At 41.8% G+C, this 15,051-nt stretch overlaps 1 protein-coding gene across 2 annotated transcripts in view; it reads left to right on the top strand.

Moving 5' to 3' along the window:
- CSMD1 (CUB and Sushi multiple domains 1) overlaps positions 1-15,051 on the top strand; it is a 949,519-nt gene that overhangs the window by 708,902 nt on the left and 225,566 nt on the right. For both annotated transcript variants that reach the window (XM_053380819.1, XM_053380818.1), the window contains exon 13: positions 13,502-13,684. In XM_053380819.1, the coding sequence (XP_053236794.1) occupies positions 13,502-13,684 (183 nt within the window). The remainder of the gene's footprint in view (positions 1-13,501; positions 13,685-15,051) is intronic.

Here is a 15,051-nt window from a genome sequence, read left to right as displayed (position 1 = left end):
ATGGGTATGTTGATAAGAAACATACGTGCTATATTTTTTTGCTTCAGTTTTCTTTGCATCATGCAGGATTAATGCTGTACTGTCCAGTTCATTTTCCCAGATTTTAGAAGCAGAAATGTTCATAAAGTGTATGTAGGAAATGGTGTAATATGATATGACCATCTTACTGAGTCCAAGAATCTGCTTGCTAAAAAGGAATGAAGAAATTGTTTATATGGAGCTGTAGCTACCAGGTGTATGGTCTGATAAGACTGCACCTCAACCTTAAGGTAAGCAGAATTTGCCCTTTCAGGAAAAGCAAAGGGATAATCTACATTTCTTTAGAAACAGAAACTCCCATGGGGCATAGTGCTGTAGCTTTGCAAAGTTTGCTAACAAAGCTCCATACTACAAGCACCGTGCTTTAGCAGCAGCTTTCTTGTGTAGTTTAGCTACCTTTGAGCTAATCTTAGTTTTTTGTGATTTTTTTCCACAACAAAATGGCTATCTTTGAAGTGCTCCACATCTGCTGATTGGCTGGCTGGCTTTATGTGGTGACATATTGTAGCAGTTCAGCCCAACTCTGGTGTTGGGGGGCTTCTAAGGTGGGCCTTCCCAAGGAGTTTGTTAAATATTCCTAATTAATACACTGCTCACATTAAAAATGGCTTTGGTTCTTCTACCTTAGTTTTTAGCCAAGTACTTAAGAACGTGTCAGACAAAACAGGTACAGGATTTATTAGTAAGTAATGAGAGCAATATTTCAATGCCGTTGTGTGTGAGCCTGAAAGGGAAAATGTTTGTGTTGCTCATTAGTGGTGTTTACTTATCTAATTTGGAAAGCAAACCCCTCCAACAGATTAAGAACATTCAAAATATTTCTTACGGTACAGAGCACTAAGGTAGGAATGGAGAAAGCCTGGGAACAGATGAGACAAGACAGGCCTTTTTCTAGGCAGAGTAGGGATAGAAAGATCTGTCCATATCAACTCTCTTTCTTATTTTTCCAGTCTTAAATTTAGTTATTTACATATTTTCAGTAATGTGCAGTTCTGGTGAATTGTGGAAAATTAAAAGGATGGCTAGATGAGCACTGCTTTGAGTGCTGCCCCTACAGCCAGGCAAGCCCATCAGGGCCCACTGATAGAGGAGGGGGCCCACCATGATGCCCAGGTCCCTCTCAGAGCTGAAAGGCTCTGTTCACTACTATTGCATGGATCTTCAAAACATGATGTCTGCATCGACGATGGCAAGAATTTTGTATTCAGGGAGGGATTATTGAAGGATCTGCCTTGGGCTTCCCTGCTTACTCAGACTGAGTCCCTCACATCCTTGTTTATGTGACATGTTATTTGTAAGTTTTTATTGTTCATTGTAGGGACGCGGGTGGCGCTGTGGGTTAAACCACAGAGCCTAAGACTTGCTGATCAGAAGGTCGGCGGTTCGAATCCCCGCGACGGGGTGAGCTCCCATTGCTAGGTCCCTGCTCCTGCCAACCTAGCAGTTCAAAAGCACGTACCACTCCAGCAGGAAGGTAAACAGCGTTTCCGTGTGCTGCTCTGGTTCGCCAGAAGCGGCTTAGTCATGTTGGCCACACGACCCGGAAGCTGTACGCTGGCTCCCTTGGCCAATAAAGCGAGATGAGCGTTGCAACCCCAGAGTCAGTAATGACTGGACCTAATGGTCAGGGGTCCCTTTACCTTTACCTATTGTTCATTGTAATATAAGAACGATTACAGTAGATTCAAAAGCTTACCATTGTTAGGTCATAAGCTGCATGAACATGGGAAGGTCAGTGTGGCGTATTGGTTAGAGTGTTAGACTAGGGCCTGGGAGACAAGGATTTGAATCCCCACATGACTGTGATGTTCACTGGGTGACGTCGGACCAGTCAGACACTCTCAGCCTAACCTTCCTCACAAGCTTGTTATGGGGATTAAATTAGTGGTGGAGGGGACCATACAAACCACCTTGTGCTCCATAGAGAAAAAGGGTGGGATATAATGGGATATCAATGCCTCAAGAACCGCCTCTCCCCATGTGAACGAACTTGGACCCTGCAACCATAACCTGAGGCCTTTCTTTGTGTGCTTCCTACATGAGAACGGGCCTTTTCTGCAATGGCTGCCCTTTTGTGGAATGCTCTCCCCAAGAAGGCTTGCCTGGCGTCTCCGTAACACATCTATAGGCAACCAAGCAAACATATTTCAATGCAACCAGGCCTTTGGCTGATTAAATGATTCATGGCATTTTAAATGTCACTGTGGGAAGGGATTGATTGATTATTTTATGCATTTTGTGTTTTTTATATTGTAAACTACCCTGTGATCTTTAGATGAAGGGCAGCGTATAATTTAAAAAACACACACATAGAAATAAATAAATTGAATAAATAAATAAATTTCAAAGTATCTAAGCATTGCATCCAACAACTTCTTTTTCTTTTTCTTTTCACTTGCAAAGAATGACAAAAAAAACCCCAACACCCTTGCTTCAGGTGCAATGTAAATGCAATGTTGTCCTACAGGGGGAATGAACAAATAATATGCAGTAGAATTTCAGTCACTTCTGTCAATAAAAATCCTTTTGAGCTGTCAAATTCTGAATCCATTGCACCTGTTGATAAAATGTATTCCTACAAATCATGTTTTGTATAATTTGCCATAGCTATTTAAGTAGCAGCAGGGGGTAAATTAAAGTAGATTTCCTTCGTGCTGGGCTGCCGTGTAGCAAAAAAGCAAGCCTATTTTTAGATACATAGCTAAAGAATGCTTCCAAGTAAGATGGCTCGTATTTGCAACATTTGCAGGCAAACTCATGTTTGACAGTGAAATGAGTTTTATTATATTTAGCTTTGTCAATTTCCCAGATTTTAATAAGAACAATCAGAATGCAATTTCATCTAATCTTTCCCAAAATTATGCAACCATTTCTGAATTCTGTTGTTTGAAGTCTTCCAAAAACCCCAAAAAAACTCAGCCTAGCAGTATCTGATTAACTGTACTGTGATAAAACCATACACTGCTAAATTTGCAGTGAAGGAAGAGTTGGAAAGATGCTTTTAAGACTTATTTAGGAGTTGCTAACGAGAAATATTATATTTTATTTTTAACCTAGTATGTAATTTAAGAAATAATACCACAAATCTAAGATTGTGGTGCCTATTTCAGACAAGAAGTACTCTTATTTTAGCACTCGCAAAACATTTTGTGGATGATTTTTAAAAGTGCTATGATAATTAAACCATTAAGATTTTTTTTTAAAAAAATATATAGTCATTTTAGAATTATTTGTTTAGTTTTAGCTTGTAGCTGAATTTCATTATGTCTTTCTCTACCAGGGTTTGCTCTCTGCCCTGGAAATAATTTTGACTGTGTAATAGCTAATGTATAGGCTATGCCTGGACAAATGTTTTTCAATGCAACATAATGTAATAGCAGCATGGTAGTTTCTATACAGTGTTTAGCTGGACTTAAGAAAAGACAGTGACAAAGGGGACAAGGTGTAATAATGTGCACTACTTCAAATAATACTATTCTTGATTCTGTGATCATAAAAATATGCATTCAGTGCTATGCAGGAAAGTACTGTGCAATGTATTATGCTAAGCATTTTGCATAAGATGCAGTCTGATTTAAAAAAAATAATCAACCAGTTTTGTTTGTTTCTTACAGCAATGTAATACATATACTTTGGTTGCTAGCATTGGAAATAATAATTCAGTTAAGAGTAAATACAAATTCATTCATATTTTTAATTTGTTGCTAGGTCAGCTTGCTACCTTTAAAAAAAATGGAACGTATTTATATTTCTTTCAACCTTTTTGGGAATTGTCTTTTTCCTTATCAATATTGCCCTGACTGTGAGTGAGTTTTGAGGGTGCAGCAGAACCAGCCAAAGGTGGTCATAGGGATGGCTGTCATTAAACAGGCCGCCAATAGCTAGGATCAGATTCGATCAAATTGACTTGGATGGATCTAAGCACACAACTTGCTCCAACATGGTCTGGTGCCCAGCTGAGCCCTTAAAACCAGTCTCCCTAACCCAGCACCTACCCTTTTGGACTAGATGGACATGCTTCAAGGGAAGTCCTAGTGCCTGAAATGTTGAATTCCACATAGTTGTGACTAGCCAGGTGTTGCCTTCAGAAGATGGAGAGGAAATCAAAACATGTTTGGGGTGAAGGTAATGGCTCCATGGAAGGTCCTAGCCCAGGACTGTTGTCCAGGGTGTTTCCAGTTTGGAGGTTGTTAAACCCCCATAGTGTGTCTCTACCCCTGGACTCTGAATCACTGTTTGAAGCCTGGGCTATGATAAGTTTCACATAGTATAAGTGAAACCCAATTAACCTGATCCAGAAGTTCTGATTTTTTCACACAAGTTCTAGTATTCATATAGCTGTCCCAACACTGTAAGGTGCTTGATGGGGTTTCCCACCTCAGCTCTCAAATTGCACAGGTGCTTTAAGTTCCTTGAAGATCTTTGGCTTGCAGCCTTGGTGACCTATTTTTTTGCTACTGTCTAAAAAAGAATAATGAAAGAATATTAATAATTGTACACATCACTTCAGCCAGTTTACTTGACACCAAAGCAATTTATTTTTATTCTGCTGGACACCAGGTTTAATATTAATGAAAATGCAATTAAAGGATTACCATGGCTCTGTGTAAAGATGTAAGTGGGGTGTCAGTCCAATAGCTCACCACAAAAAGAAGGAAACATCTCAAATTATTTTTGTTACATTGGCACCTACTTACTTTCTCCTACACACACACACACACACACACACACACACACACAGCCTTTCCCCCTAACATTGGTTGAAAATAATTCTAGCAAAATCTTTTGATCTAGATGCTAAGTTTCTGCATTTTTTCTGTTTGTTTCTGTTTGCTTATTCAATTAACTTGAACAATATTACATTCAATTTCTACAATAACATTTCTGTATTATAATGGTCCTTTTTATTAGGAAGAGTAAGAAAAAATTAGTTTGCCCTTCAGTCTGAAGCTTTTTGATGTGCGACACCTACATTCTGATGATAAAAATCAAATACGATGCTTCAAATAAGTGATGTGTTCACCTTCCATATTGCCTCCCTGTTTTCATTTTCTAAATTGTGTTACTTTTAGTTGCCCGCCTCTCAAGGAGAGAAGCACCAAATGATTTGACTAAATGAAATGGGTTACTAGCAAGTACATCACTGCCTGGGTATTTTCTTTCAGAATACTTATTTAAGGAAACAAACATATGGCTGCTTAGACAGTGGTAAATTAACATAATTTCTGGAAAATGTATTTATGAAGGAAAGCAGGCTTCTAAAGAAAACAGTTTTTAGTAGTCAATATTTTATGAGTTAGAATATGGAAATAAGAAGCAACAGATTTGTCATGAAAATTCTTCCACCTGTTGCATAGTGTATTCCGAAGACCAGTGCTTTTTTTCACTGCTCTTTCATTCCATTAGTGAACTGATTAGACAAAGTAGGAATGTATTATCGACAGTAGGAAAACTTCACACAAAGTAAGCAAAAGCAATAGCTTATTAACCAACAGGCACATATAAACATTTTATCTATGTTCTTGTCTGGTCGTACCAAAGGGACTTGTTTAAAAAGCTTGTAAGTCCAGTTGCATTTACTAATATATCCAATGTACCTAGTTTTGCATGTTTTAGCTAGCACATAGAAGCATGCCTGAAGTTAAACACTGTTTCTATTGCCTTAAATATCCCTCATTTTTAAGGTTGTTAGGCAAGCGTAATGGTGTTTCCTAGAAAGATTGATTTCCTAAAATATCCACTTCTGACATTTTGGGAACCAGGAGCTCATGGAACGTTATAGAGTAAAGATTTCTACATGTGAAGGGTAATGAACTGCAATAAACAGGATGTTTGTGAAATTAGGGCCTGCTGTGTGGGAAAATGATTGAAAAGACTGTGTCATCCTAATGTACTAAATGATGCATGTGAGTTTGAGAGAGCAGAGATTAGGGACTTCACACTCCAAGACACTGAAACTTGTAGTAGAGGCATTCAGTTTTAGGAAAATGTGGAATTTTAAATCTCTGTATGATACTTTCCTGAATAGATACAAATAAGTTTAGTTTTTGAGTCAATAGCATTTACAGATGTATTGAACAGAAACATCACATTTGCTTCAAAATAGTGTTTTGTTTTTTAGAATGAAGGCAAATTCTGAATAGATGCAAAAAAGTGTTGCAGTTGAATTCTGGGAAGACTCAATTCATTTATCTTAACTCAGTGATTTTAAGATCTGAATCTGAAAAGGGCTGAGAGGATCTAGAAAGTGATGGCTACACATCTACCATCTGCTAAAGGAATTGTGCTACCAGCTCTCACATTTTATCTCTTGATCTGTTTGTTCTTTAGAGAGTGATATCCGTAAGAGCAGGCAGAGTGCTTTCTCTTGATCTGGAGAGCAATTAGAGGGATCTTTTATCTCAGATCTCAGTGTTAAGCACTGAAGCATTGAGATTGGAGATAAGGACTTCAGATCTTTCTTGATGTCCTTTGGAAAGCATCTCTGGGTTCAAGAGACCTTCCAGTACCTGCCTCCCACTTTCAGTTTTCAGTTAAAGTGCACATTTGTCAGTTTCATTGTTGCCTCCTCACACTGTGTATAGTCTGGCAGAAATGTCCATCTGAAAAGCTTGAGAGCTTCCCAGAAGCATTTAAGCCACTGTATTTATCCAGCAACATGACCAGCGTAAACTGAGCAAGCCATGCCCCTTGCATGAGAAGGGGTGGAAGCAACAGCAGTGAGTGTCAGTCTGTGCTGGTGGAGGAGGCCATGTGTTTTTTAAGCCCTGGCACGTCACTAACAATATCATTTGCAAAGTTGATTGGGAAAGTTCTAGGATCTAGAAGCCTCTAAGGCATGGGCTGAGCCTTAAATAATCTTGTTTTCCTTAATCAGTTGACAATCAGAAAGGAAGGAGTTCTTAAGTTACAAAACATGTTCATGCACATTACAAAGTAATAATAATAATTTATACCAGCCACTCTGGGCGGCTCCCAACAGAATATTAAAAACATGATAAGACAACAAACATTTAAATCTTCCCTATACTGGACTGTCTTCAGATGTCTGCTAAAAGTAAGCTAGTTCTTTATTTCCTTGACATCTGATGGGAGGGCATTCCACAGGGCGGGCGCCACCACCAAGAAGACCCTCTGCCTGGTTCCCTGTAACCTCACTTCTTGCAGGGAGGGAACCGCCAGAAGGGCCTTGGCACTGGACCTCAGTGTTTGGGCTGAATGATGGGGGTGGAGACGCTCCTTCAGGTATACTGGGCCGAGGCCGTTTGTTATGGTTCTTGCTGCTATGACTTTTTGGTTCCAAATTTTATTAAATCTGTATTTGTTTTTAATAATGTGATTGTGACTCTTTAGCTTTAGTTTTCCACTGCTGTCGTGCCATATAATAGATGGGCTTGAGCTAGACAAAATTATATGTCCTATGGAAAGATTTGAATTGATACTCAGCATCAACAGGTAATAGCCGTCGTGACTGGTGAATAGCAATTGCTGAGAACCTCAGGTGGGCAGAATGTTGTTGCGCTCATGTCATGCTTTCTGGCTTCTCACAGGAATCTGGATGGCTACTGTGAGACCAGGAAGCTGGACTTGATGGGCTAGTGGCATGATCCAGCAGCTAGGCTCTTCTTATGTTCTTAGGTTCATGGCCAATTTTAAGAATGGTCCTACTGTCTTTGTTTAAGGCACAATTTCTAACAGACGTCCTCTGTTCATGGATAAATGTGTTCCCAGACCCAGTTTGGGGCACAGAGGTTTACAATGGCACTGTCAGGTACCCATAATAATCACCCAACCACCTTATCCTCTTGTTATAGTCGGGATCCGGGTGGTGCTATGGTCTAAATCACTGAGCTTCTTGGGCTTGCTGATCAGAGGGTCAGCGGTTTGAATCCCCATGATGGGGTGAGCTTCCATTGCTCTGTCTCAGCTCCTGCCAATCTAGCCGTTCGAAAGCACACCAGTGCAAGTAGATAAATAGGTACTGCTGCAGCAGGGAAGGTAAACAGTGTTTCCATGCGCTCTGGCTTCCATCATGGTGTTCTGTTGCACCAGAAGCAGTTTAGTCTTGCTGGCCATATGACCCAGAAAGCTGTCTGTGGACAAACGCCGGCTCCCTCGGCACGAAAGCGAGATGAGCACCACAACCCCAAAGTCACCTTTTACTGGACTAACCGTCCAGGCATCCTTTACCTTTACCTTGTTATAGTTGCCTAGTAGGAAAATCATACATTCTCCCAGATAAATGCAACCTCATTCTTTATGCCTGATTAGCATCTTGAAGGTAGTTGTCACAATGAGAAGTGCTCTCCAATGCCTGGTTTATTAGATTTCTTGTGTTCCTTTACAGAGCTAAAAATGAAATTGTGAACTCCAGTGGTGCTTATAAATAATTTGGACAGAGCTAAAACTGAGCATGAAAAATGGTACTCTCATATTCTCTAAGTGATAGGAGGGAGATGAGTAGCTGTAACATTTCACTTCGGTAGACACATACCATGCATTTATGGAATTGCAGTACTTTACATTGTTCAGAGAAACATAAAAGGAAAGCTAAAATAACAGATATATTCTTCCTATAACACTTAAGCTTTCAAGTATCTTATTAACTACTTTCTTTTGGTCAGTGGTGTAGCGTGGGGGGTGCAGGGGGAGCCGGCCGCACCGGGCGCAACATCTGGGGGTTAGGGTTAGGGGGCGCAAATCCACGGGTTAGGGGGCGCAAATCCATGGGTTAGGGGGCACAAATTACTTGCCTTGCCCCAGGTGCTGACAACCCACGCTACGCCACTGCTTTTGGTTTTTGACAAACACCACTGTGTCGATCACCTTCCGGGAGGGTGGTCCTGTTAATTCAGATTCAGCAAGAACAACAGCCATTCTGTTGCAGAATGGCAGTCTTGGCAATTTGCCATTTCTGAATGGCAGTGTCAGTGGCAAGTTGCCATTCTCCAACAGAGGAATTTCACAGGGAAACTCTAGTGTGTAGTGGGTAAATAATAACTAATGACAAGAGTTATCAGTCTATATTAAAAAAAATCCACTACAGTACAGATGTGAATTTATTAGTAATGCTAAGATGATTGTGTTGGAACCAATTGCTGCTGTTATTAATGGCCACTATACTTGTTTTGCATATATTTAAACTCTTAATTGAATTGTTACAAGCTACTTCTTGCATTTCATTGCCAGTTAACTCCACCTTTTGCAGGCTTTTTCTCCCTTCATGCCAACAAGCTTCTGATGAATTGGATTCTAGTCCAGGAAAACTTGTTCTATGATAAATTTGTTAGCCTTTAAAGTACCATAAAACTCTTTGTTGTTTCTGTGTTGATCGTATACTTTAATAGGCTTTCTCTTCACTGTTTATGTGTTGAACTGCAATTAGTATTGATGCTGTGTAATTGGAATAACCACAGATTCACCCTCTCCATCAATTGTTGTTCAGTTGCTTTTTACACTTTTTTTTCTTCTGGTGCCCCTAATACAACTAGAGCAATTCATATATGGAAGGAAGCTTCTTGGTAGCATCTAAAACACAGCTGCTTAGCAGTGGCTACATTTCTTAATCCTGCGATAGCTTGAGGTTAGGGGTTTGCACAATGTATTCACAAGATAAATGAATAGTTCTGCATGTGCATAAAGTACTGACTCTTGTGCAAACAACCAGAGTAGAAGCAGTTCAATGCAGGCTGTAGATTGGGAGATTTGACTAACACCTGTCATTCCTGCCCCTCATTTACTTTAGAGATCTGAAAAATTGGGTGCCCTGTGACACTGTAGCCATTTCACGTTACAAAGATGAGCTGGTCCCATTCCCACATTTTCTGTATGATCACAGGTCTTGCTTATTTCGTTCATGATCCTGAAGACATAGTCTTATGCAGCTTCTATGCCCTCTTTCACACCTCCATCCAAACACATATCCATGGCCAGGTCTTCAGTTGCCGTTCTGCTCCCTGCCTCCCAATTATGCATGATCAGATGGGTGATTATTTCTTCAGTCATTTTGTCATACTCATAATTGTAGTGGTTTAAATGGAAACTGTGGATTATTGGTCCAAAATGTATTAAATTTTTATTCTATTGTAACAGCTTGTTATAGGTGTACTATTTCTGTCTCCCATATGTTTTTACACCTTAGAAAAGCATGAAAACCTTTAACCTAGAATTCCCTATTCTTCGAATCTAATGCCCAATATGCATAGAATTTCTTGTATTTTTTGTTATTTGTATCATACGTATATTTCTTCAAAACTGCCACAGTTCTTCCCTTGAAGGAAGAAAGCTGTGGCACAGAAAGACTTTGATTAAATTCAGAAGTGTATGATCATCTCATCCCAGTTTGTGGGGGAGTTTAATCTTGTCATTCTATTTACACTGAGAAGATAATAAGTCCCCAAAGATGGTAAATATTGCTGGTTTACAAACAAGATAAAAAGGTATTTTTGCCTGAACCGCCAAACAGAGTACATGAAAGCAGGAAACAATTGAATAGGATTTATGTTAATATTATTGGCAAACCAGAGGAAGCTGATGTTAAATCCGAGCTGAAGAACTTCATAGTGCATTCTCAAACTTCAGAAAGTTCCTGCAGTTCTAATCACTTAGATCAAAAGAAGTTTGAGATTGAATGAGTACAAAAAATAATCCTAGAGGGGATGAAGTTTGTATTGCCAGTATAAGTAGGTTAGCAAAACAACAGAAACGGTTATCATTGTTGCTGTTATTTCAAACAGTGTTTTATGCTTAGATGTAGTATTCATATAAAGTCTACATTAGACAAGCTCAGGAGGAACTTAATTTGTTCCATCGTCAAACTGCTCTTACCCTTCAGAAGTTTCTCCTGTCCAACAAGCTCATCAGATCTAGTCCTCCCTCTTGACTCTCATAGCATTAGAAGAGTGCTGTATTCTGGGAAAGGGTTGTGGTTCAGTTGTAGAGCTTCTGATTTGAATGTGTTAGGCCAAGGTTCAATGCCTGTCATCTCTGGATAGGGCTGAGAAAGACCTCTGCTTGAATCCTGGAGAGCTGTGCTAGTCAGTGTAGCCAAAACTGAGCTAAGTTGACCAAGGGTCTTACTCAGTATAAGGCATGATATTCCCCACCAGTCTTTTCTTCTCTGGGCATAACATACCCAGTTCTTCAACTTTTCCTCACAGAACTTGTTTTCCACATCCCTGACCCATCTTCATTGCTCTCTTCCGAACCTATTCCCAGTGCCTTTACCTTTCTTAAAATATGGTACCAAGAACCTGTCACGGGTAAAATGGCCGCTGTTTCTTTAATGCGAATAAAGCTGGGTCAGCACGACTCAGCGGTCTGTACCAAGTTGTATATATAGAGTGAGAAATGTTAGTTTGCTGAGGCTGGTGTCTGGAGGTTGGGTTGGTTGGTTAGTGCTGGTGTGTATAGTTATTCAGTCGTGTTTTGCACAAAGACTTTTAAGAATAAAACTCTGCAAGGATATTCTCATGGACTCTTTTATGCAGACAAGGGTCTGAGGACCAGGCTGAAGAGACTAAGGGAGGTCAGAACCCTTTCCTTCTTTTTTTTGTTTTTTACAAACACTGACAGAACCAGACACAGTATTTTATTTCATTTCCCCCCCCAAACCCATTTCATTTCATTTTCATTTTACTTTTACTTTTAATTTGTGTAGTGCCTCTCTAAATTTCTATGCACAAGGCAGTTTAGAGCAACAAAATACACAACAATGAACATAACCTTATAATCTGATCTGATACAGAACATCATAATAAAACATAACTTTAAAATGGAAGGACTTACTGTATTTTTCGCTCCATTGGATGCACCGGACCATAGGAGGGGGAGAACGGGGGGGGGAATTCTTGTTCTCCCGCTCTAAAACAAGGTGAGTTCAAGGTACATTCACCAGAGCTTGTGGGGCTGGCGGTGGGGGGAAGCGCTGCTTTCCCTCACCACCAGCCTCAAAGATCCCTGAAGCCTTTGGAGCGCAGCGCCCCGCTGCCCTGAAGAAGCTTTGCGCGCAGTCATCCCCAAGCTAGAGCAGCAAGACGGAGTCCTCTGTCTCGCTGTTCTGGCTTGGGAACAGCCTTGCTAGCCTCTGCAGGACAGCAGGGTGAAGGCACCCCGCTGCCCTGGAGAGGCTGTGCGCGCAGCCGTCCCCAAGCTAGAGCAGCAAGACGGAGCCCTCCGCCTCTCTGTACTGGCTTGGGAACAGCCTTGCTAGCCTCTGCAGGACAGCAGGGTGAAGGCACCCCGCTGCCCTGGAGAGGCTTTGGGCGCAGCCATCCCCAAGCTAGAGCAGCAAGACGGAGCCCTCCGTCTCGCTGTTCTGGCTTGGGAACAGCCTTGCTAGCTTCTGCAGGACAGCAGGGTGAAGGCACCCCGCTGCCCTGGAGAGGCTTTGCGTGCAGCCATCCCCAAGCTAGAGCAGCGAGACGGAGCCCTCCGTCTTGCTGTTCTGGCTTGGGAACAGCCTTGCTAGCTTCTGCAGGACAGCAGGGTGAAGGCACCCCGCTGCCCTGGAGAGGCTTTGCGTGCAGCCATCCCCAAGCTAGAGCAGCGAGACGGAGCCCTCCGCCTCGCTGTTCTGGCTTGGGAACAGCCTTGCTAGCCTCTGCAGGACAGCAGGGTGAAGGCACCCCGCTGCCCTGGAGAGGCTTTGCGCGCAGCCATCCCCAAGCTAGAGCAGCGAGACGGAGCCCTCCGCCTCGCTGTTCTGGCTTGGGAACAGCCTTGCTAGCCTCTGCAGGACAGCAGGGTGAAGGCACCCCGCTGCCCTGGAGAGGCTTTGCGCGCAGCCATCCCCAAGCTAGAGCAGCGAGACGGAGCCCTCCGCCTCGCTGTTCTGGCTTGGGAACAGCCTTGCTAGCCTCTGTAGGACAGCGGGGTGAAGGCACCCCGCTGCCCTGGAGAGGCTGTGCATGCAACCATCCCCAAGCTAGAGCAGCGAGACGGAGCCCTCCATCTCGCTGTTCTGGCTTGGGAACAGCCTTGCTAGCTTCTGCAGGACAGCGGGGTGAAGACACTCCGCTGCCCTGGGGAGGCTGTGCGCGCAGCCGTCCCCAAGCTAGAGCAGCGAGACGGAGCCCTCCGTCTCGCTGTTCTGGCTTGGGAACAGCCTTGCTAGCTTCTGCAGGACAGCGGGGTAAAGACACCCCGCTGCCCTGGGGAGGCTGTGCGCGCAGCCATCCCCAAGCTAGAACAGCGAGACGGAGCGCTCCGCAGTGCTCCGTCTTCCTGTTCTGGCTTTGGGCTTAGCGGCGCAGCCTGCATTCGCTCTATAGGACGCACACACATTTCCCCTTAATTTTTGGAGGGGAAAATATGCGTCCTATAGAACGAAAAATACGGTACATAAAATAAAGTAATATTCAACAATGTAATGGTTAAGTAATCACTAGTGAAACAAGTGTCTCTGTGTGCATGCAGAGTGCTAATTTTAATTCTGCCAGTTGTTTTACCTCCATTTCTATAGAAATAGAGAAAGGCGGCTGTGGTGATCCTGGGATTCCGTCCTACGGGAAGAGGACCGGCAATAGTTTTCTACACGGAGACACACTTACTTTTGAATGTCAAGCGGCCTTTGAACTTGTGGGAGAGAGAATGATAACGTGCCAACAGAATAACCAGTGGTCCGGCAATAAACCCAGTTGTGTTTGTAAGTTACAATTCATTTTCTTTCTTGACCTTCCATTACCTTTAGAAACAGCATGAAGCATACCATAGGTGGCACGATGGGTCAGTGTGTCTGGCTGTTAACCAAAAGGTTGGTGGTTCAAGCCCACCCAGGGATGCTGTGGGCAGGGTTCCTGCGTAGGGGGGTTGGATAAGATGACCCTCAGGACTCCTTTCAACTTTACAGTTCTCTGATTCTATCACTTAGTTCTATTTTACTATACCTGACCTCTTTCATATATATTCTAGTGCTTTCAATATAATATTTTCTTAATTAAAACATGCCTAAAGGAATTGACCATGCCCTATAGAACATGTATTTAGAGTGGACAATATTGCAAAATAGTCATAATGAACTTATTGAAGTTGCATAGAGTATTAATTAATTTAGGAATACTGTAGTTTTTTATAACCAGCTGCAAAAGGTGAGAACTATATGCTATGATGCATTTTTATAACAAATCTTTATTCCTGTTACCTCTGGATTACAGTGCATTCAGTATGTTTCATGAGTTGTCTTCTATTCTTAGCAGTATAATAAGGTGCAATCCTAAATCAGACTTCCTTTTCTTGTTACTGAGAATTTGGCAGTCAGATAATGTTAGAGTAGAAATTTATCAAAAGAGTACTAGAAGACAATGGATTTTCATTTCATGCTATTTTGAGAAGTGAATAGAATAGCTGATTTATACTTTATAAGCAAACAAACAAACAAAGTTTTGCTACCTTTGAGTTTTCTCCTTTGCTATTCTCTTTAAAAGATACAGAGTGCTTTGCTGACCAGCATCCTTCTATCATGTTTGCTCACAGTTTATTAACAGGGAGCAAATGCCCTCAGCAGTACATTAATTAAAATGGGTGATGTTAAATGTTAGTTGTACTCAGAGTAGTCCCACTGAAATAAATCAACTTAAATAACTTGTCCATTAATTTGAAAGTGTCTATTCTGAGTAAGATTTTGTTGATTTCACCTAAAAAAATTCATTGAAGATTTTATTAAATATATCACATAACCAAGGAATCTATAAACAGTCATGCAAGGCAAACATTACTAAGTAGAACACTGCTATTTTCCTTAGTAATGTCTACCTTACAAATCTGTTTGGTCCAAGGATCTTAGCCAATATATCACTACGTTAACTTGTGTGGAACTAGGAGTGGTCAGCAGTCGCCTGACCTTCCATCTGCTGCATATCTGCTGCTTACCAGGAGGAAAAGGATTGAGATGGTGGTGAGGCCAGCACAGTGCATATGCACCTGCGGACATATCTGATTTACTTCGTCAGTCTGTTTGCACTGTACTGACCTCACTGCTGCCTCACCCTCCCTTTCTACCTCCTGGTGAGCAGC

Source organism: Podarcis raffonei, chromosome 3, assembly GCF_027172205.1.
Source record: "Podarcis raffonei isolate rPodRaf1 chromosome 3, rPodRaf1.pri, whole genome shotgun sequence".
Taxonomy (NCBI): Eukaryota; Metazoa; Chordata; class Lepidosauria; order Squamata; family Lacertidae; genus Podarcis; species Podarcis raffonei.
The sequence above is the reverse complement of the archived record's forward strand: the minus strand, read 5'-3'. Positions and strand labels throughout refer to the sequence as shown.